Source organism: Prunus mume, linkage group LG5 (genome assembly GCF_029339155.1).
Source record: "Prunus mume cultivar Tortuosa linkage group LG5, ASM2933915v1, whole genome shotgun sequence".
NCBI lineage: Eukaryota > Viridiplantae > Streptophyta > Magnoliopsida > Rosales > Rosaceae > Prunus > Prunus mume.
In genome coordinates, this window is record NC_142702.1 from 5510375 (window position 1) to 5532437 (window position 22063).

At 38.2% G+C, this 22063-nt stretch overlaps 2 protein-coding genes across 5 annotated transcripts in view; one reads left to right on the plus strand and one right to left on the minus strand.

Moving 5' to 3' along the window:
* The first annotated feature begins 2757 nt into the window (after positions 1-2757).
* The window catches only part of LOC148916715 (putative disease resistance RPP13-like protein 1), a 32157-nt gene continuing 12851 nt past the window's right edge, over positions 2758-22063 (plus strand). The window contains exons 1-6 of one of the 4 annotated variants that reach the window (XM_089052989.1): positions 2758-6850; positions 7105-7288; positions 7444-8567; positions 8791-8861; positions 8989-9099; positions 9630-9929. In XM_089052989.1, coding sequence (XP_088909115.1) covers positions 2878-6840 — 3963 coding nt within the window. In that variant the 5' untranslated portion in view covers positions 2758-2877 and the 3' untranslated portion in view covers positions 6841-6850; positions 7105-7288; positions 7444-8567; ... (1 more) ...; positions 8989-9099; positions 9630-9929. Of the gene's footprint in view, positions 6851-7104; positions 7289-7443; positions 8568-8790; positions 8862-8988; positions 9100-9629; positions 9930-22063 lie in introns of those variants that run through there. The other 3 variants (XM_089052988.1, XM_089052990.1, XM_089052991.1) reach the window with 3 other exon arrangements.
* Positions 14809-16669, minus strand: LOC103330843 (small ribosomal subunit protein eS10z-like). Its single transcript, XM_008233453.2, has 5 exons — positions 16576-16669; positions 16413-16461; positions 16039-16315; positions 15343-15475; positions 14809-15065 (listed from the first exon to the last, which is right to left on the minus strand). The coding sequence occupies exons 1-5, from the start codon at positions 16576-16578 to the stop codon at positions 14976-14978; spliced, it is 552 nt and encodes a 183-aa protein (XP_008231675.1). The 5' UTR covers positions 16579-16669; the 3' UTR covers positions 14809-14975.

Below are 22063 nucleotides of genomic sequence, written 5' to 3' on the forward strand. Positions count from 1 at the left end.
TTAATAATTTTCCTTCCTCAATGAAGACTTTAAGTCTTTGTGGCCCTTTCCAACTGTAACTTTAATAATTCCTCTACAACCAAAGTTGCCACTTTTCTTCATGGTAGTATTTCAAACAGAATCATGACCAAGTGAAAAAAAAAAAACAATGAGATTTTTTATTTTTGTATTTTATGTTTTGATAAAAAGTTAGGAGTTCAAGAAAAGTGAAAAGAAAAAAAATTGTTTTGACAATCCAAAAAGAGAGGACACATCTCACTTTATGATTAAGCCGCAATAGAAGATAAGAATGGGATCTTTTGGGTAAGGAGGAGAAATTATAGAATAGTAGTGTGCTAGCACCTTAGCTTGTGATGCTTCCATGCCGGTGATTTGCCCCCTAAATTGACCCCCTATCTTTTTCCTTTTTTTTAATATTTATTTATAAAAAAATAGAAAATTAAGGACCCGATCTATTTTTTTTTTGGCCAATGTGCCCCTCGACGTCAGAATCTGGCACTTTCCATCAATTCTGCCGTCAAGATGGAGGTTACTTTTGTCATTTCGTGTGTCCACGCAAGTCAACCCAGTGTAAGTTGAAGGAGGTTAGGTAAAGACATCCTCATCTTGCAATATTGGGTTTTCTCCTTAACCCTAGTTTCGGTTTTGGATATGAAAATGGAGGTTGCAAGAATGGAGGGAAATTCATTTGGGGAAAAAACGAGCCAAAAAGAAAGAACTAATAGCTGAAGCATGGGTTCAGTTCAGTGGAGACGAGAAATGACAAAATTAACCTCCAACTTCACGGCAGAATGGATGGAAAGTGCCAGATTTTGACGTTGGGGGGCACATTGGCAAAAAAAAATAAAATTTGGTTCCTTAATTTTCTAAAAGAAAAGGATAAGAGGCTAATTGAAAGTTAAGTACAAGTTCATGAGGCAATCACTAGTATACCCTTAAAAATATGTCATGTGTCATAGTTTTATAAAAATTTGAACTTTTTTACAGCTGGATTTAAAAAATTTATACCATTTAGAATAAACTTAAAAGAAAAAAAAAACTAAAGAAAAAAAAGAAGACGATGAATCCACCTCCCACCCTAGGGAAAAAAATTGCGTTCGGTAGGGCGACCGGGCCCAGGGGTGTGGGACCCACCAACTCGGGTTGGCGGCGACTTGGCCGAGGTCCAAAATGAGGGCTCGGCGCTCTGATACCACTACAAGATTACCCCGCTCTGATCGCTCTGATTACTCCCGATTTGATTTTTCCTGTTGCCACGTGGCGTCGTCTGGGCTCTCCGATCCGATTTTTCCTCCAATCCAACGACAGCCAATTTTTTTGCAATAAAATACGGGAAAAAATTCGGAAATTTTTTAAAAAAATACCCACAAATTAATGAATTTTTTTCTATAAATACCAGCCAATTTTTTTTTAATTTTATCTGAAATTTGAAATTAAAAATTTTATCCGATTATGAGATATGAATAGTATTGACACGTAGGAACCCGAAAATCTTATTCGAAAATATTATCCAAATTAATTATTGAGGTAAAAAAAGTTGTGAATAAAACAAAAAAATGAATAGTGACTGCCCTTAGCAAGGGCAACGGGTGGAAACACAAAATTCTGATTTTGCAAGGGCAACTACTATTCACGTGAATAGTGGCTGCCCTAGCTCCCCCCCTTGCCATGACTAAGGGCAAATAGGTGGAGTTGCTGCCGCCACCGCATCCTCCCTCTCTCTCTCTCTCTCTCTCTCTCTCTCTCTCTCTCTCTCTAAAACTGCAAGATCTCTTGAACCCGTGAATGAACCTGCAATATCTCATCAGCATTGAAAAGGGTCCAATATCATTCAATTGCTACTAACAGACACCTCCCACCCCAACTTTCTTCACATCTGATGTCAATTTGAAAATTAGAAATTAACAAATTAGTGAGAAAAAGGAGAAAGAAAAAAGCTAGTCTTAGCCTTAGGGTAGCCACCGAAAGGGTAAAGAGGGAAGTATAGTTGATTTCCAAATCCGTTAAGAGCCGTAGATTTACAAAGAGATCAATGGCACTGGAGTGCATCGTTACTACCACTTGCGGCCAGTAGAATTGTTGTCGTTGTCTTGTCATCCTCCAACAGTCCGAACCAGGCCGATTGGGTCCCACCCATCGACACAATTTGAAGTTTCTCAGCGATGACCAACTTTGCGTGTACAGACTGGTGATGAGGACCTCATCCCCCAAGTGACGCCGCAGAAAAGTTTGAAAACTTTGTACCCAAAAGAGAATAGTCCTTGAAAGTGAGAGAGATTTTTAGAAAGTTAATATTACAGGCTAATTAGAGTTAATTATGATCACTTAGGCTAATTAGAAGTTAATTATGTTTACATGCTATTGTGTAAACATTATTGAATTTGAAGGAACAAGTGCTTTCCTTCCAATTGTTGGAAGTATATGATACTCTATTTTTTAATTTTAATTTAATTTTATCTTGTTTCTCGAACTTCAAATATAAATCGATTTCTTTATAAATTAGTGAATTTCTTATCTGAATTTTTCTATTTTTGTTTTTACTTTTTCGAAGAAGAAAATGAGACTTGACTGCTTTTCACATTTGAAAGCATATCAGTCATTATCCACGTCCGATGGCCAACTTTGCATGTACAGATTGGTGGTGACGAGGACGACCCCATCCCCATGTGAGGCCACAGAAAAGTTTTAAAAGTTTGTCCCCCCAGAGAATAAAGTGAGAGATTTTTTAAAAGTTAATATTACACGCTAACAAACTCACTCACTCACTCACAGCCACCCAACGGAACTTAGATAAATACATAAAAAGCTTTCATACTGCCTTACCTGTATTTCCAAGTTACTTTCATCCAATTCCCTTGCAAAGAAAAGAAGAGAAAAATGGCTGGAGCTTTGATCGGAGAGGCCTTTATTTCTGCTTCCATTCAGGTGATTTGTGACAGAATTGCCTCACCTGAGTTCATCGACTTATTTCGGCACAAGAAACTCGATCAACCTCTCCTCATGAAACTGAAGAGGACCCTGTTGACCTTGAACGCAGTGCTCGATGATGCAGAGGAGAAGCAAATTGAGAAACCAGCTGTGAGAGAGTGGCTTGACGACCTCAAACATGCAGTCTTTGATGCGGAGGACTTGCTGGATGAGATCAACTATGAAGCTTTGCGATGCAAGCTGGAAGGTGAATCTCAAACAGCCGACAAATTTACCAACAAGGTGTGGAACCTCCTCCATACTTCTCGTAATAAGTTTTATCAAAGCATGAATGTTAAGATACAGGAGTTGTTACGAAAACTAGAAGACTTTGTACAACTGAAAGGTGCTCTTGGTTTGACTGAAGTTGTTGGGAGGAAGGTTTCACAAAGAACTCCAACAACTTCCTTGATTCATGAACCTTATGTATATGGTAGAAATGAAGTCAAAGAAAATTTATCGAAAGTGTTGTTCTCCGAAGAAGCAAGCGAGGAAAATGTGTCTGTCATCCCCATTGTTGGAATGGGTGGGGTTGGCAAGACAACCCTTGCTCGAATGCTTTACAATGATGATAAGGTGAAAGAGCATTTTACATTTAAAGCTTGGGCTTGTGTTTCAGAAGACTACGATGCTGTCAGGGTAACTAAAACTCTTCTTGAGTCAGTCACATCAAAAACTTGCAATACAACAGATCTGAATTTGCTTCAAGTTGAACTAAGAGAACAACTCAGGGGGAAGAAATTTTTATTTGTGTTGGATGACCTTTGGAATGAGAAATATACTGATTGGAACTGCCTCCAAACTCCTTTTACTTCAGGGGCAAGGGGAAGTAAAGTCATCATAACAACACGGAACAAAAATGTAGCATCTTTCATGCAAAATGTTCCCACTCAACCCTTGGAACCATTGTCGCATGAGGATTGTTGGTCATTACTTGCAAAACATGCGTTTGGAAATGTAAGCTGTAGTGCATATCCAAGCTTGGAAGAAATCGGCAAGAAAATTGCACGAAAGTGCAATGGGTTGCCTTTAGCTGCACAAACACTTGGCGGTTTGTTACGTTCCAGGTTAGACGTCGAGGTATGGAACAGAGTACTAAACAACAGCATTTGGGATTTACCTTCAGAGAAAAGTGACATTCTTCCTGCTCTAGGATTGAGTTATCATTATCTTCCGGCTAAGTTAAAGCGATGCTTTATTTATTGTTCAATTTTTCCAAAAGACTATGAATTCAAGGTAGAAGACGTTGTTTTTCTTTGGATGGCGGAAGGTTTAATTTCGCAAGCGGAGAATGGGGACAGCATGGAAGAGGTGGCTAAGGAATATTTTGATGAACTATTATCTCGATCATTGTTTCAAACGTCAAGGAAGTCAAGTTTTGTTATGCATGATCTCATCAATGACTTGGCCGTGTTCATGTCTAAAGGATTTTGTTCAAGGTTGGAAGGTGGTAGGGAATCACATGAAGTAGAAAGAGTTCGCCATTTGTCATACGCTAGGGGACATTTTGATGTTGCTCCGAAATTTGAGGCATTTAAGGGGGCTAAGTGTTTGCGCACCTTTCTACCTACCTCTTTACATACTTATCAAGTGTTTTATCTAGGTAAAAAGGTTGTACAAGATTTGATGTCGTCACACAGATGTTTACGTGTGTTATCATTGTCACGTTATATGAATGTCACTCAGCTACCTGATTCTATTAAAAATCTTATTCACTTGCGCTATTTGGATCTCTCTCATACTGCAATTGAAAGGTTACCTGGTGTACTTTGCAGTTTGTACAATTTGCAAACGTTACTATTGTCAAATTGTTTCTCTCTTGTTGAATTACCTGCAGACTTGAGAAAATTGATAAATTTACAGAAATTAATGCTGGGAGGTTGTTCGTCTCTTGCTAAATTGCCTGTAGACCTGTGGGAATTAAGTAGTTTGCATCATCTTGATGTGACTGGAACTAAAATTGCAGAGATGCCAGTACAAATGAGTAGACTAAAAAGTTTGAGAACGTTGACTGCTTTTGTTGTGGGGAAATCTACTGGGTCGACCATTGGGGAATTGGGGGAGCTTCCACATCTTCGAGGAAAACTTTCAATTCTAAAACTGCAAAATGTAGTTGATGCTAAGGATGCCGTGCAAGCCAATTTGAAGAATAAGAAGGATCTGAAGGAGTTAGAGTTGGCATGGGGCGATGAAGACTCGAATGATTCCGAAAAAGTGAGAGATGTACTTGACAAGCTCCAGCCTTCAATTAGTTTGGAGAAACTGACCATCGAATTTTACGGTGGAACCAACTTCCCTAATTGGTTAGGAAACTCATGCTTCTCAAAAATACAAGTCATGCGTCTCAGCAATTGTAAATATTGTTGGTCGCTGCCACCAGTTGGGGGGCTACCTGCTCTCAAAGAGCTCTATATAAAAAGGATGGAATTTGTTAAGACAATTGGTGTTGAGTTCTATGGCAGAAATGGAGCGTATCTAATTCAGCCATTTCAATCACTGGAGAAGCTGGAGTTTTACGAGATGGCAGAGTGGGAGGAATGGGTACCAAGTGGAAGTGGAGGTCCAGACTTTCCTCGTCTCCAGGTGCTGATTCTATGTATGTGTCCGAAGCTGAGAGGAAGCTTGCCTTGTGATCTGCCTTGCTTGAAGAAGCTTAGCGTGAATGGGTGTGGGGTTTTGCATGATCAAAGGGCCACTGCTACTACTAGTAGTAGTACTAGTCTCACCTACAATTCTCTTGAAGAATTGATAATAGAAGATGGATGCCAAACAGGTCTGTTATCATTCGACGTTGGCATTCGACGTTTTAATGACATACAGTGCTTGCCCAACATCAATCGTCTTCAAAGTTTGGCTCTCGAGAATTGTCCAACGCTGACGTCGTTCCCTGAAGACGGCCTACCCACTTCGTTGACATCACTTAAAATAGTCGATTGTAGGAGATTAGAATTCCTACCTCAAGAGATGTTGGCCAAATTAACATCACTCGACTATTTGTTGATACATAATAGCTGTGATTCAATGAGGTCCTTGGGCATTTTTCCCAAATTGACGACACTTGGAATTAGTCATTGTGACAATCTGGAATCGCTTTGCTTGATTGAAGAAGGAGTGGTTCTCAGTCATCTAAATAGCCTGCGTGTCTATAATTGTCCAAATCTGGTGTGTTTTCCCCAGGGAGGATTGCCCACTCCCAACCTGACTCAATTGGAATTCTGTAAATGCGAGAAGTTGAAGTCATTACCTGAACGCATTCACACCCTCACAGCCCTTCGATATTTGGAAATAAGGAATCTTCCAAATGTGGAGTCAATTGCAGAAGATGGGGGTTTGCCTCCCAACCTCCGATATTTTAGCATTGATAATTGTGAGAGACTGAGGGCTTCATCTTCATCGGTGGGAGACTACTGTAACTGGGGTTTGCAAGCACTTGTCTCCCTCGAACATTTTAGAATTGGTGGCAGGGGAAGTGATGAAATCTTGGAGACGTTGCTCAAGCAACAGCTGCTCCCTACCACTCTGCGCACTCTCCGTATCAAGAAACTTTCAACTCTGAAATCTTTGGATGGAAAGGGACTCGCACACCTTACTTTTCTTCAAACTCTACAAATTATGTACTGTAAAAGTCTGGAATTCCTGCCAGGAGAGGCACTTCAACACCTCACTTCTCTTCAAGAGCTATATATTAATGACTGTCCGAGTCTCCAATTCCTGCCAGAAGAGGGTCTGCCGCCATCTCTTTCTTATCTGAGCATCTCCAATTGTTCTGCCCTGGAGAAAAGGTATCAGAATAAGACGGGACAAGATCATTGGGCCAGCATATCTCACATTCCATGCATCGAGATAAATGATGAAGTCATCTTCAGAGAATAAAACAAACAAGGTATGTACTTCAAAAACTGAAATTCACTGTCCAAATAATCGAAACATTTCAAGCTCAATTTCTAATTTTACTCTCAGCTTTTTGTGAATTACATTGTCACTGCTTCTTACTGGTCTCATGCTACTTTCTTATCAAAATCATTTTCCAGAAAAACACACAAAAACTCAATCTGATTTCTATTATTATTTTGCCCCTTCGAAACTTATATCCTATAGTAAGTCTCAAATGCTGAGTAATTAATACTCTTTTTGCAGGACAGCACCTTCTCTTGGAAAGCTTTTCATTTGCAAGGATTCTTTACGTGTCATTTCCAGGGTAGGGTTTACCATTGTTTATAGACTTGTTTTTCTACAAAAACTATTGTCACAACGAGGGGAGACGGAAAGGTTCACCCGGAAACATTCCTACAGACAGGCATCAAATGTCCTACACTTTTAGGTACACTTTCATAATAAAAGCGGCAGTATATTATTGTTTTCATCTTTTTGAAGATGTGAGCATGATATTTACCATTAATATTGTTCCAGTGCCTGAGGGGCACATTCATTGGGAATTTTAATAGGTTCATGCCATTAATCTTGTGTCATTTGCAGAAGGGGTTTGCCTCCCAACCTCCAATATCTTCACATTCATAATTGTGAGAGACTGGGGTCTTCAGTGGGGTTTGTCTCCCTTCAAAAATTTACCATTGGTGGCAGGTACAGTGGCGATACCTTGGAGGCGTTGCTCAAGGAACAGCATCTGGGAACTTTCAAGTCTGAATTCTTTGGACGAAAAGGGACTCGGACACCTCACTTCTCTTTAAGTGCTGCATATTCTCCAGTGTGACAGTTTGGAATGCATGCAAGGAGAGGGACTCGGACACCACACTTCTCTTCAAGTGCTGCATATTCTCCAGTGTGGCAATTTGGAATGCCTGCAAGGAGAGGGACTTTGACACCTCACTTCTCTTCAACGGATACATATTTATGGCTGTCTGAGTCTCCAATTCCTGCCAGAAGACTCTTTCTTTTCTGAGAAATCTCCATTTGTTTGCCTTGGAGTAAAGGTATGAAAATAAGACGGGAGAAGATTGGGCCAAGATATCTCACCTTCCTTGCATCCAGATAAATGATGAAGTCATCATATGATATGAGTTCTCTCTCACACCAAGTTTTTGCTCTCAGCATTTCACTCTCAAGTCTGAAAATTTGAAGTCATTGTCCGAACGCATTCACACCCTCGCAGCCCTTCAACATTTGTCAATATATGATCTTCCAAATCTGGAGTCATTTGCAGAAGATGGGGGTTGCCTCCCAACCTCCTATATTTTACCGTTGAAAATTGCAACAGACTGAGGGCTTCAGTGGAAGAGCACTGGAATTTGCAGGACTTGTCTCCCTCGAAGAATTTACAATTGGTGGCAGGGGAAGTGATGATATCTTGGAGATGTTGCTCAAGCAGCAGTTGCTCCCTTCCACTCTTTACACTCTCCACATCAATAGACTATCAAGTCTGAAATCTCCGGACAGAAAGGGACTTAAAAACATCACTTCGCTTTCTTTTCTGAGTATCTCAAAGTGTTTTTTCCCGGGAGAAAAGGTATAAGAAGAAGACAGGAAAAGATTGGGCCAACATATCTCACATTCCTTGCATCAAGATAGGCCACGAAGTAATCATATGAGATGAGCTCTCTCTCTCTCTTTCTCTCTCTCACATTCCTTGAAGTCATCATATGGTATGTACATCAAGATAGGCCAAATTTTATTTTATTTATTTTTCCAACAATCGGATATTTGAAGAATACATGTATTATTTTTGTCATCTATCTAGTGCACAATCTCTAAGACATGTTTTGGACGTTTGTAAGATACTTTTTCTATTTGTTGGTGCTTTCTAAATATAAAACTCAGTAGTAACAAAACAAATTTCTTACCAGCAGTTATCATATTATCGTGCAGACTGCCATGTACATGCATACCAAAAGGTCTTGTTCAACTGAAAAGATTGACGTAGGAAATTTATTCACATGGTATAAGGAACAGATTCATGCGATCCAAAGCATATTGGTTGCTTTTACGACTCTTTAGATTAATAGTAGTTGGCATGAGGACTGTACTATTAATTGATTAATCTCTTATTGTTTTTTCTGCTAAAAGGAGTCCGCCACTCAGAATAAAAAACTACGTATTTCAAAAGTGTATCTCCCTGGTCCAGCTGCCGCTTCATTACCTGGTAGCTTCATCTATATAGTTGCAGCTAGTAAGGAGGTAAGATTGAGCTGAGTTAACCCTGTTTCGTGTAATGCATTGTTGTGTAAGCTTAAATTTTTTGGTGGAAAGAAGAGGGCTGGTTTTCGGGATCTGTGTTGAATGACAATTACAGTTGTTCTGTAATTGTTTTTGTTTTGACCTGCTGAGGGTGCATACCTTGCTGGCTGTTGCTGTACTCCTTTATTTTTCATGAAAGTTGGGTTTCGTCATTGAAAAAAAAGAGGAAGAATTTTTGTACATGTAAAACGATACAGAAATAGGACTATATAAGTTGAAGGCATATTACATAACTAGAAGGAAAATATCAATTAAGAATCAGTTAACATATTTTTATTGCCTAATTCTTGATATCCGGGAGTATTGACTTCCAACATGGTTGAGGTCTTATACTAATTGGCATATTTATTGCATTTATAATATCTTATGTGCAAATCATTTTCTTTTTTGTTTTTACCGTCCCACAAATCATTCCTTCAGCTGCAAAGTTCTATTTGATGACACTTGAAATGTTGTATGTATACTTGCAGATGGAGAAACTTTCCCATGTTTGGAGGTGAAAGCAACTTGTGTAGGCAACCATGCATGATTTCAGAGTCGAAGCTGCTTCATTAGATGTTGGTCAAGTTGACATCGCTCGAGTTTTTTTGTGTACAAAATAGCTGTGATTCAATGCGGTCTTTCCCGTTGAGCCTTTTTCCCAAACTCTCGGTTCTTATAATTTGGGAGTGTGAGAATCTGGAATCCCTTTCCATTGAAGAAGGAGTTGATGAGAATCTCAGTCATCTCAGTACCTTGTCTATCAATGACTGTTCAGAACTGGTGTCTTTTTCCCAACGCATTCACACCCTCACAGCACTAGAGATGACTGAACTTCCAAATCTAGTGCCATTTGCAGAAGGCTGTTTGCCTCCTAACTCCGATATTTCTGCATTCTTAATTGTGACAGACTGAGGGCTTCAGTGGGAGAGTACAGGGGTTTGCAAGGCCTCATCTCCCTTGAACACTTTCCAATTGGTGGCAGGGGAAGTGACGATATCTTGGAGACATTGCTCAAGGAACAGCTGCTCCCTTCCACTCTTCACACTCTTCGCATTTGGGGACTTTCAAGTCTGAAATCTTTGGACGGAAAGGGACTTGGACACCTCACTTCTCTTCCAAGAGCTATATATTAGTGAGTGTGACAGTATCCAATTCCTGCCAGAAGAGGGTTTCCCGCCATTTCTTTCGTTTCTGAGAATCTCCAACTGTTCTGGCCTGGAGAAAAGGTATGAGAATAACTGCTTTAACTGGTTTTCTTCTAATTGAATCCAACACCCAAAATACATTATTTTTCTTTTCAAAAAACCCAAATTAAATGTTAAAGTAAACCAAAATACACATTTTAAACTATTTTTTATGTCCCCACATTTGTTGAGTTGGCTCAAATTGTATTTCTTATGTAGATATCAGAGAATAACCAAGTCTTTCTGGAACAGGATTTGCCATTGATTTTGATTTAATGCTGCTTCCCAGAATTATGTTCTTCATTTCTTGCCTAATAATTTTCTGATCATAATAATTTTCGAGAAAAACAGTTTGTGCTTAACACAAAAACTCAATCTGATTCCCTGTAAAGTGTTGTTCTATTTACTTATTTCTCTGTAAAGTGTTGTTCAGCTAACCATAACCTATATCTTATTTAAGATGAAAATGCTGAATAATTAGTGTTCTGTTTTCAGGACAACATGCCTTCTCTTCGAGAGCTTTTCATTTGCAAGGTTTCTTTGCGTGTCGTTTCCAGAGGAGGGTTTACCATTGTATATGGCCTTTTGTTTTTCTACAAAAACAATAGTCACAACGTGGAGAGATGGAAACGTTCACCTGGAATATTCAATTGACACATTCCTACATACAGGCACGGAGTGTCCTTACTACATCCAGAGCATATTGGTTGATTTTATATGTCTCTTTAGATTAATAGCAGCATCAACTGGGGCCTTTATGACTCTATTATGTAATTAATTATTCTCATTTTGTTTTTGTACTGTTAAAAGGAGTCAGCCACGCGGAATAAAAAGTAAGGATGGGAGCCATCTTATTTGATACAGTTTTTCAAAAGTGTTCATTCATTCTATTGTTCTTCAACAATGGAGGAATTTATTTTCCCTATCTGCCTGGTCCGTCTGCTGCTTCATTGCCTAGCAGCTTTATCTATATAGTTGCGGCGGGTTAAGGAGGTAAGATTGAGCTGGATTAACCCTGCTTCGTGTAATGCATTTTTGTTTGTGAAGGTTAAATTTTTTAGAGGAAAAAAGTGGGCTATGGTTTTGGGAGATATGATGTATTGACAATTTACTGGGCTGTTTGGTGTAATAGGCGTAGGAGGGTCTTTGATGATATGAAGTGAGAGGTAGTGTGGATCAGTTGTGGAAGAGGGTTCATTTTTCGAGCTCCTTATATTGGACTCTGTATCCTTGGAGTTTAGGGAGTTTTCTTTCTCTGTCATCTATTCAAATAGGTAAGCTGCTGTAATTTAGATATTTCTGATGGAATGCTTCTGTTTTGTTCATGTGGTGTTCGAGTTGTTCTGTAATGGTTTTTATTTTTTTGATGAAAAAAGTTTAGAGTGAGATTGGCTACTCTCACCACCAACACCAGGGCATACCTACAACCTCGAGCTGGAAGGACTTACGCGTGGCACCTAACTGCCAGCTGTCACCGGTATGAATTTACGTAGGAATTTACAGATCGCGCACCAACGAGATATTTTGTTTTGGCTTGCACATAAGTTGTGTTTCTCATTTATAAAAAAACGAATAAGTTTTGTACATATGCACAATTTACAATGATACATAAATAGGACTATAAGTTGAAGGCATATTAGATAGCTAGAGGGTATGTATATCAACTAAGGATCAGTTAACCTGTTTTTCGAGCCTAATTCCAAATTTCCAGGAGTAGCATCTTCCAACATGATTGAGATATTCTTATGGTAATTGGCATATATATTGCTTTATAATATCTTATGTGCAAATGATTTTCTCTTTTTGTCCCACAAATCATTCCTTTAGCTGCAAACTGCAAAGTTCTATTTCATGAAACTTGAGATGTTACATGTGTACTTGCAGACTTGAGAAATTCTCCCCTGTCTGGAGGACAAAACAACTTGTGTAGGCAACCATGCATGATTTCCGAGGTGAAGCTGATGTTGCAATCATAGATGTCACCTTAACTGCTTACTTCAATGTAAATGCCTTTCTCTATAAGGGTCTACGTAGATCAATTTCTCAACAACATTTGATATGGATCATTTAGAATCCTATTTCCATCAATTTTTTAATTTTTAACTTTGTCCGATTTTGTTTCATGAGACTTGAGATGTTATATGATTCCATGGTGCATTTAGAACCTAAACATAAAAAAATAAATTCCTGTTTTCATTTATTTATGCGATTCGAATTTGAACTTCTCGTTGGCATAGGTGGAAAATGTTTGTTAGATTAGACTTCTCCAACGAATGCCACCTCTGCCGACCAAATTTCGTCGGGAGAGGTTTTTTTTTTTTTTTTTTTGAATTTTAAAAATATAAAATTAAGTTCTTCACTTTTGTTTTTTGGCCAACTTCTTTAATTTAATATATGTGATTAAGTAATATCTTAGCTTTTTTGAATCACTTTTAATTGGTAATTACGTTTTAATTATTATTTCTTTAGTGAATTTTTAAATATGTTACTGATTTAATTCTATTGTGCAAAAACGAAAAAATAAATTACTCATTTTCGTTTGGGTGTCTTAATTAAATTTTCCCAAAGCCCAAGATTGAGAGCGAAACCTAAATCGTAAAGTCCTGGGTCGGGTTACGTGATTATCCGACCCTAATTGAGTCCTAAGTGCCCTACAATAGGTTTACAATTAGGGTTCGAGGCTTGCAAACAGTTTTGGAACAAGTTCGGATAAGTTCGAAAGCTATGGTTTTTGTTTCGAGACTCGGATTTTTGGTTTGGAGGCTAAAATTCCATTTTTAGAATAATAAAATAATTTTCTAAATTTTTTAAATAATTGAAACTATTTTTAAAATAATTTTACATTCCACAAAATTCTTTAAGATCATTAAATATAATTAATTAATTTTTATTAAGTAATTTTTATGAAATTAATTCAAATATTTAAATACTAATTCTTCACTAAATAAATAAAAGTAATTAAAACATAATATGTTCAACGGCTATACCTTTAAAATATTCTATTTACTATTCTATACCTTTAAATAGTATAGCCACGCGGCCATACTCCGTAAATATAATATTTTAATCGTATAGCCGCCCGGCTATACCCCAACATATTATATTTACAATATTTTTAAGTACAGCCGGTCGGTTATACTCTAAAAATATAATATCTTAACAGTCGCACGGCTATACCCCAAAAAAATAATATTTTAAAGTATAGCCGTCCGGCTATACCCTGTAAATAGCACTAAGAAAACACCTCTCCCGACAGACCAAGCATGTTCATACATGGTGTGGCTAACTCATTTTATCATTTGAGACAGAACATCTGCCTTCAACTGTCTGCTCAGTCTCAAGACTTTCAATATATCTCAAGTGCAATGGAAAATTCACGAGTTACATAAAGATTCGCAATGATTGTTCTGTTCGAAATTTTCTACTGGAGGCTGGAAATGCTTCTTATAAGTGGTTAAGTTGCAATATATTTTGTAGGATCAAAGGCCGTCCAGAGAGACCTTGAGCATATTTTTTTCGAATTATTATAGATATATTGACTTTCCTGGGCAATGAATATGTTTTATTGGCACAATGCATGCCCACAGAAACATAACACAAATCAATTAGGTTAAGTTCCAACTCTAGAGGCAGTCCAAAGGCATAAACAAATAAATCTCTTGTCGACCGAAAAAAAAACCCCTCAAACTCTTGCAATACAACAACTTCAGCACCTTGAAACCTGCAACCTCCATTGTGCCCTAGAAGTCAGCGGTTCGAAACACGAAAGAGTGCCTCTCATCACTTTGTTTGAAGCCTCAAAGTGAATTCCTGCAAAGTCGGAAGAATTTCCTTCAACGTCTCCTTGTCCTGTGCATCAACCAAGTTGCCATCACTGTCGAACTTTTCAGGAGCTTGAGTCCATCCAAGAAAAACTCAGGCTTGTTGATGAAATGAAGGTCGAGAGACAGTCCGACTTGGCAAACATGATCTTGGGATCAGCCACCACCAAAGCCTCCACAAGTTGGGAATTGTGGAACACTCTACTGAAAATCGCCTTTGTCAAAATATCCGCCAATTAATTACTTTACAAAATTAAGGAAAATGAATCTCTTTAGCCTCAAGCTTCTTTTTTGTGTGGCTAAAGTTAGGGTGAAGCATGACCGTTTTCTCACAAACACATTGCCCAAGTGCCATAGATGTTCAAACTTGACATCACTCATCTGCAGCAAATTAAGACTGTTTTCTACTACATGTTGACGCATTAAAAGCCTAGAGACGGGTATATAAAGAGTAAAGATAAAGGAGGCCGCACTGCCTGTCATCGTGCTAAGCACATCAGTGCTCATTGGTATCCTTATTAAAGCTAAACCATGATGCTAGTGCTATAAGGTCCAAAAATGCCAAGCTAAACTATGACAAGCTACTGAAGGTCGCAGAAAAATGAGGGTAAAAAACGCAAGAAAATAATTATTAAACATCGTCTACGGATAACAGAAATAAATTTTGCAAAGTGCGATTCAAAGACCATATAGAATAAAAACAAACATCTAATACAATCCCAAGACTGTTGCAAGTCAAACAAAACTGCTATTGTCTCCTAATCCAGAATGTCATCCGTTCTTAAATGAAAACTTAGGAAACCAAACAATGTCTAAGTAAACCATTTCCTTAGGAGAGATCAGAGCTCGCTGGGCCAGCACCAAAACCACCAGCTCCACCAGATCCACCGGCACCACGACCAAAGCCAGGCCTACTACCCTGATATTTCAGGAGAAAGAAGCATACAAGTTAACAAATGCATCATTTTTCCAAAGTGAGGAAATCTTCTAATCATACAACACATTTAAATGGGCAGTATATAAGTTTGTCAAGTCCTCAGTAACAAGGTACATGGGATCAGATAGAATACAATTCCAAAATGCAAAGAAGAATAGTATATCATCGAAAGGCAATTGATCTCCAACCCAATATATGGTAAAAGACATAGTACCTAAATGAGAAATATAAAACAAACTACTTTACAACAGAAAATTACCCCGAAAGAAGGTCTGTAGTCAGCAGGTGCTCCACCCTTGTCACCAAAATCACCCCCTGGTGCACGAGGACCTGAACGGTACCCATCCCTGTCACCAAATCTGCGTTCTCCTCCATCAAAGCGAGGCGGGCCACTGTTCACATCATCAAAACATTCACATTACATTCCAACAAACCAAAGGGTTCAAGATACGAACTAGAAAAGGAAGCACATATCTGTCACAGTTTACTAACACAAATCAGTTAAATAACTTCTTCCTAAATGATCGATATCACATACTCTAGACCTTTAAATTAATCTAACAAACTTCTCAATCATTCCATCAACCAAACCACATTTCAATCGATTACAGTATTCAATACAATCTAATTTCAAACCGTCTTGCAGTTTCTTTCAGAACTCCAAAAACAAAATGATTGTTGAAGCAGTTTACCAAATTAACGACTTCCTGTACAAATTACATGCGCAAACCAACTTATCAGCTAAACCAAATAACACAAACCACCTATTTGAATAGCCATTTACATTTAGAACAAAGAACCACAGAACTCCTTCAAATAAGGCCACAGTTACAAGTCGCAACCATAAGTTATTCAAATAATCAAACCCAGTTCGCAAAACACTCAAAGAAACAATCCCAGTTACAAAAATCAATAGATCCAATAACCAATAAAGACGATGAAACAAATCAATTACCGTGGGCGGTCACCAGATGGGCCCAAGGGACGACCAGGAGGCTTGGCCTGCTTCTTCAAAGTTGCAGGGACAATCTCAGATGGAAGGTTGAGGTAGTTCCTCAAAAACTCAATACCATCATTGGTCAGGTACCAGTAGTAGTGCATCCAAGCGAAAGTTTCTCTCACATACTCCTTGGATTTGAAACTCTGCATCAGCTTAATCACCTGCAGATTTGGCACATCGATTTCTGGGTGCTTTGCCAAGTTATAGTCCTTCTTTGCAAAGCACACTCCCTCTGTTGAAATTAAATTCAATAAATTTTAACAAAAACTGGAAACGAAGAACCAAAATTTCATTGAAAATAAATAAAAATCTAAGCTTTTTGTGTGTACCTTGGAATAGGTATTTGGAGATTTCTCTCCTGTTCTTCTCTGGGATGATCTAGGATAGAAAAAACCAAATGTAACAGATCAGAACCATGAACAAACACACTTTTCTTTTTCATTTTCATTTCAGTTTCACAGGAAACAAACACAGAATTGGTTAGAGAAATACCATGGTTGCGAAGTTGAGCTGACGACTAGAGGAAGAGACGGCGGCAAACAAAGAAGGTCGAGGTTTCTCTCGCACTAGAGGAAGAAAATAAAAGAGAGAAACTCGTTATCTTCCAATACAGAAGATCCACATCCAAAAGGTGCAAGTTTTGAGCCGAAAAAAGCTTCGGAAAATCCATGAGAATATAAACAACAATGAAGGCAAATATTATACAAAAAACAGCAAAGGCAATTTTTTTACCCAGAAACCAAATAAACAACAATGAGTCGAGATAAGAAGAGAAAGAGAGACGAAAGATGAGAAAAAATCATAACTCAGATACAGACGAAAGATGAGATAAACCTGATATTGTGATGAGAGAGCAACGCAAGTACCGAAAAAACAACAATGAGTGGAGATAAGAAGAGAAGACGAGAGAACAGTGAAGAGGAGGCGGCTGGAAAGAAGATGAGTTCAATTAGGTTTTACGAAGTTATCGGGCCGGGCTTAGGGCCTTTTCAGCCCTAAAGAGTTATCGGGCCGGGTCGGGCCAGTCCTATGAAATGGGCCATTATTTTGGCTTTATTAAACTCCATTCGTTTTTTCCGTTTAAAAACTCCATTCATAATTAAATATAATAACAATTCCATGAAATTTTGAAATAATGTTGAAACAAAATTGAAGTAGAGTACAAAACAATCAAAAAAGAAAATATTTATTCTGCATCTTGGACAAACCACCCTGGCCATTCTTGTTCATCTTGTACACTCATTTTCTTCTTGATTAATCTAATTACTTCCACAAATGCACGCTTCAACACTATTTGGAGCCAAACTTGCTCGATGGTCACTTATAACACGCCCACCTTTGCTCAAAGCTGATTCATAAGAGCATCTCCACCCATGAGGGCAAGGTCTAGGGCAAGGGCAAGCAAGGGCTGCCACTATTCATGTGAATAGTGTCAGCCTTGCCATTTGCAACTCCACCCATGAGAGCAAGGTCTAGGGCAAGTCAAAGGCAAATACTATTCATTGTACTTCATTTCCTATTTTTTTATATTTTAAACCATTAATTTTGATAATCTTTTGTAATTAAATTTTTGGATAAAAAAATATTGGATGTAGAAGAATTGAATGAAGATTTGGTGTGGAAAGTGAATAATGTGAGTGGAGACTAAAAAATATTGGATAAAGAAGAATTGTATGAAGATTTGGTGTGGAAAGGAAATAAAATGGTTAGGTATTTTATAGGGAAAAAATACAGAATTTTTTGGTTTTTTTTTTAAAAAATTCAGAATTTTTCATTTTTTTGCAATTTTTAAGCCAAAAAATGAGGACCGTCGGATTCTGGAAAAAAACAATCGAAGTGTCCTGTCGCGACACGTGGCACAACAAAAAAATTTGAATTTCCACGCTACGTCGGCATGACATCGACGTCTAAACTCGGTGAAGCCAGGGAACTGCCCTTGGGCTTGCAGTGGTGGGACCAGGGCTTGCCCGATTGCTTTGGAGTCTGGCCCGGGCTTTGGGGGCCTTTTGCCCGAGTTATTTCATTGCGCTGGACATGCTCTAAGCAACCGAAGACACTGGAATGGTTAGTATATCACGGGCCATGGTGGAAAGCATAGGGTAATTTTTTTTGCTGTGATTTCCCCATGCCAAAATATTTAAAGGATTATTTTCATCATGATCCATTTCTGTGTGTGAATCAAGATAGCATGATAGTTCATTAGATGAAAAATTGCTTGTGTTTAACCTTTTAGAATCACAAAGGTCATCCACACGACTTCTTTTTTTACTAAATGTTGAAGTGCAAGATGATGTAGATGATGTGGGTACTGCTTGTTCATGTTGTGATCTATCATGCAAAGACAAATATAATTTATACTCTTCATATAACTCTTTTAATGTTGTGAGCACTTTTTCCACAATTGTATTTGAATTTCCTTCATAAAGAATTTCACAAAACACTTCTTAAATTTTTTTTGTTTTGTTTTATTCCTTGGATCTAAAATTACACCCAAACCATAAATCAAGGGCAAATCCCCAAAGTACTTTGCAAATTTTGACTTCATATCACATACATTAAGCTATTTGGAAAGATCATTGTTTTCAATTTCAAGACAAATGTCTTTTATTTTAGTACTAAAGGAATAGTTGGATAGTCAGAGCCACAAATTATTTAAGTGTATTCATAAAATTGAACTAAACGTTCCCTCCAAAGTTACGCAATATCCCAATCTTCATCTGTTAAAAAGGGTTGATGTTTGATGTTTGTTTGAAATAATCCTAAAGCGGCTTTATATTTTGTCGCCACTTCCAACATCTTATAAGTTGAATTCCAGCTAGTTTTCACATCTAATGGAACATTTCTGAATTTTAACCCTACATTTTGGCAACATGTTAGAAAAACATGGTACTTGGTCGGTGATGTATGAAGGGTGGTTACTAAACTTCTAATGTTTTGCTATAGATTGATTTATTGTTTTCAAACCATCTTGCACAATTAAATTTAAAATATGAGCACAATTCTACATCAAAAGAGAGGTGGACTGCATTCATAATGCAAACTCAAAATTAGTGTTTGGGCTAAAATATTGCATGCTAGCCCATTTTCTGTCAAAAGGCCCATGAACAAAATGTTTTGGGCTTTTTATCTATGGGAATTAGAAATCAAACCAAGAACCTAAATTAAGCCCAGACCTTTTTAGTAGATTGTGAATATAGCCCTAGTCTAAAAAAAAAAACAAAAACCATTATTGGCCATTTTAAGAAAAATCTCACTCTACCCAAGGAAAAAGGCAAGTCAGCAGATCTTTCTAAAAGTAGGTTTCTCTCAAGAAATCCCATGTGACTTTCTGACATTAGAAAAAGTCAAAATTTTCAATTATAACAGAGGAGGTGATAGGGAGTTAATGAAGGCATGTCTTATAAGAGGACTTCTCCATTTTCTGCAGCCAGGGAAAGAAGATCAAATCCCCTTTTCATATACAAAGAAGCTCTACACCAAAGCAGGTTGCCTTTCCAAGAGATAAGCGGGCTACATTTTCAAGAGATAAGTAGGGAGCAAGGGGGTTGCTCACCAGAAAAAGCAAACTGACTATCATCACAAACTATGTTCTTTTTTACGAAGACGAACAGGGAACAAAAGAGAGTTGGTTTTCTTTCAGAAAAAGTAAGGAAAAGACCTCCATGAGAGCTAATTGTTGATAGTTCTTCTCTGCCAAAATAAATAAACTTCCCTCTTTTATGGCATTGAGAAAGGAAGATCTTTTGAAAGATTTGCCACCCATTATTAAAGATTAAAAACCCCACTCCAGCATTTCCTATAAATATGAGAGGAGGTGAACAGATCAAGACACAACCAAAAAATTAATCAAGACAAAAACTCTCAAACTCATACTAACAAAATCAAAAAGATCAATAGATCTCAAGAAACCTTCAACACTGAAGCAACCAAAAGCTCTTTGACCTACAAGAAACAAATCAGCTAGAATTCAAATCTCTGGTTTCAGTTCAGTTTAGAGAAACAGTTTTACAAAGCGAGATTTCTCTCATTACAAATTTGGTTTAGCACAAAGCCAAGTCAAGCAGAGTCCGGGTCTTTTTAATATTTATGTGGAAGAATTTTCACGATAATATTTTCTTTTCAGTTTTGGTGAAGATTGCAACACCTGCAAGTAGAGGTGTCAAATGGGACGACCCGACCCAACACAACACAAGCCCAACCTGTTTAAATGAGGTACGACACGGCGCGAGCACGAATATTAATGGGCCGTGCTCGGCACGACACGTAAACTTGGGCGGCGGGATCAAAAAATGAGGTCCAATGGACCGGGCGGGCCCATGGCCCGACAAACATATATTTGATGTCTTTCATTTTAGGGAAATTACTTGGGTCCTTAATTATTTAAACATACCAACTACAAATTAATTAAACAACATTGGACTTAATATCTAATCAGTACATATGACATATAGGCTTCTCTTATTGTAACATCACACATCGACCAACGGAGAGGGGGTGCTGTGCCTTATATGTACATCCTCATCTCCATCTAGCACGAGGCCTTTTGGGAGCTCACTGGCTTCGGAGTCATGGGAACTCCGAAGTTAAGCGAGTTGAGGTTAGAGCAATCTCAAGATGGGTGACCCACTGAGAAGTTTCTTTTGAGTTCCCAAAAACAAAACCGTAAGGGCAAAGAGGGGGGCCCAAAGTGGACAATATCGTGTTATGGCGGAGCCGATCCCGGGATGTGACAATTTGGTATCAAAGCCACTCTGCCATGTGGTGCAAGTGTGCCGACGAGGACGTCGGGCCCCTTATGGGGGTGGATTGTAACATCCCACATCGACCAATGGAGAGAGGGTGATGTGCCTTATATGTACATACTCACTTCCATCTAGCACGAGGTCTTTTGGGAGCTCACTGGCTTCGAAGTCATGGGAACTTCGAAGTTAAGTGAGTTGGGGCTAGAGCAATCCCAGGATAGGTAACCCACTAGGAAGTTGCTCATGAGTTTCCAGAAACAAAACTGTGAGGGCAGAGAAGGGGGCCCAAAACAGATAATATCATGCTACGGCGAAGCCGATCTCGAGATGTGATACTTATAATCAAAGCAAGACATTTCTTCACATATAAAATAATAAGTTGTTTAAAAATGAAAAGTTGAAGTGGATTTTGTGGAGTTGGACACTTTTTGCCTTCTGTCCTTTCATATTGTTTGGATGTTGATTGATTAATGTTTTCAAATAGTTCATCATTTCTTGCATCTAATTATATTTTAAAAGTTTATAATTTGAATTATCTAGTGAAAAAAATAATCAAGTGAAAAAAATTCAAATTAAATGAGTTGGTTCTTGGGCCTGGTATGGCATGAGCACGAGTACAGGCACGGGACGAGCACGAGCATGGCACGAGCGCTTTTTGGCCCATTTCAATGTGGACATGGGCTTTAGGCTGGGTCGGGATCAATGATTTTACTAAATGGGCTGGCACGGCCGATAAATTAAATAGGCCGGCCCGGCTCGGCACGAAAACGTTAAAAGCACAAGTTTAAATGGGACGGGCCGACCTGTTTGACAACTCTACCTGCAAGTGAGACAGATGGTGAAGGAATTAGAGCTGCTCTGATGCCACGGTTACATCATGTCTACTTTGCTTAAAGCTCACAACAAACTTGGTTGCATTGGGAATACCATTGTTTTGTTATACTCGGTCAATAATATTATGTCATGTGGAAGTGTTATCACTAAAGACGGACCTACGTGTAGGCTGGAGCCACAAGAAGATTTGTAAAGTACTGAACGGGGTGTAAATTATTCATGCTCTAATAAATATTAAATATTAGCCCATATGCATGCCTTGCTTTTTTATTTTATTTTATTTTATAAATTTAAAAAATTTAAAAATATTAGCACATTCATTCAGTATATCTCTAATCTAATAAACTAATAATAGTCCAATCTAAGTAAAGTAAATAATAGCCCACTCCTAAAGTATATAAGAA

Coding starts and splice junctions, on each gene's coding strand:
- LOC103330843 (XM_008233453.2), bottom strand. Junction 15,476..16,038: donor CCATCTGGTGACCGCCCACG/GTAATTGATTTG, acceptor TGATGTGAACAG/TGGCCCGCCTCGCTTTGATG. Junction 15,066..15,342: donor ACTACAGACCTTCTTTCGGG/GTAATTTTCTGT, acceptor CTGAAATATCAG/GGTAGTAGGCCTGGCTTTGG.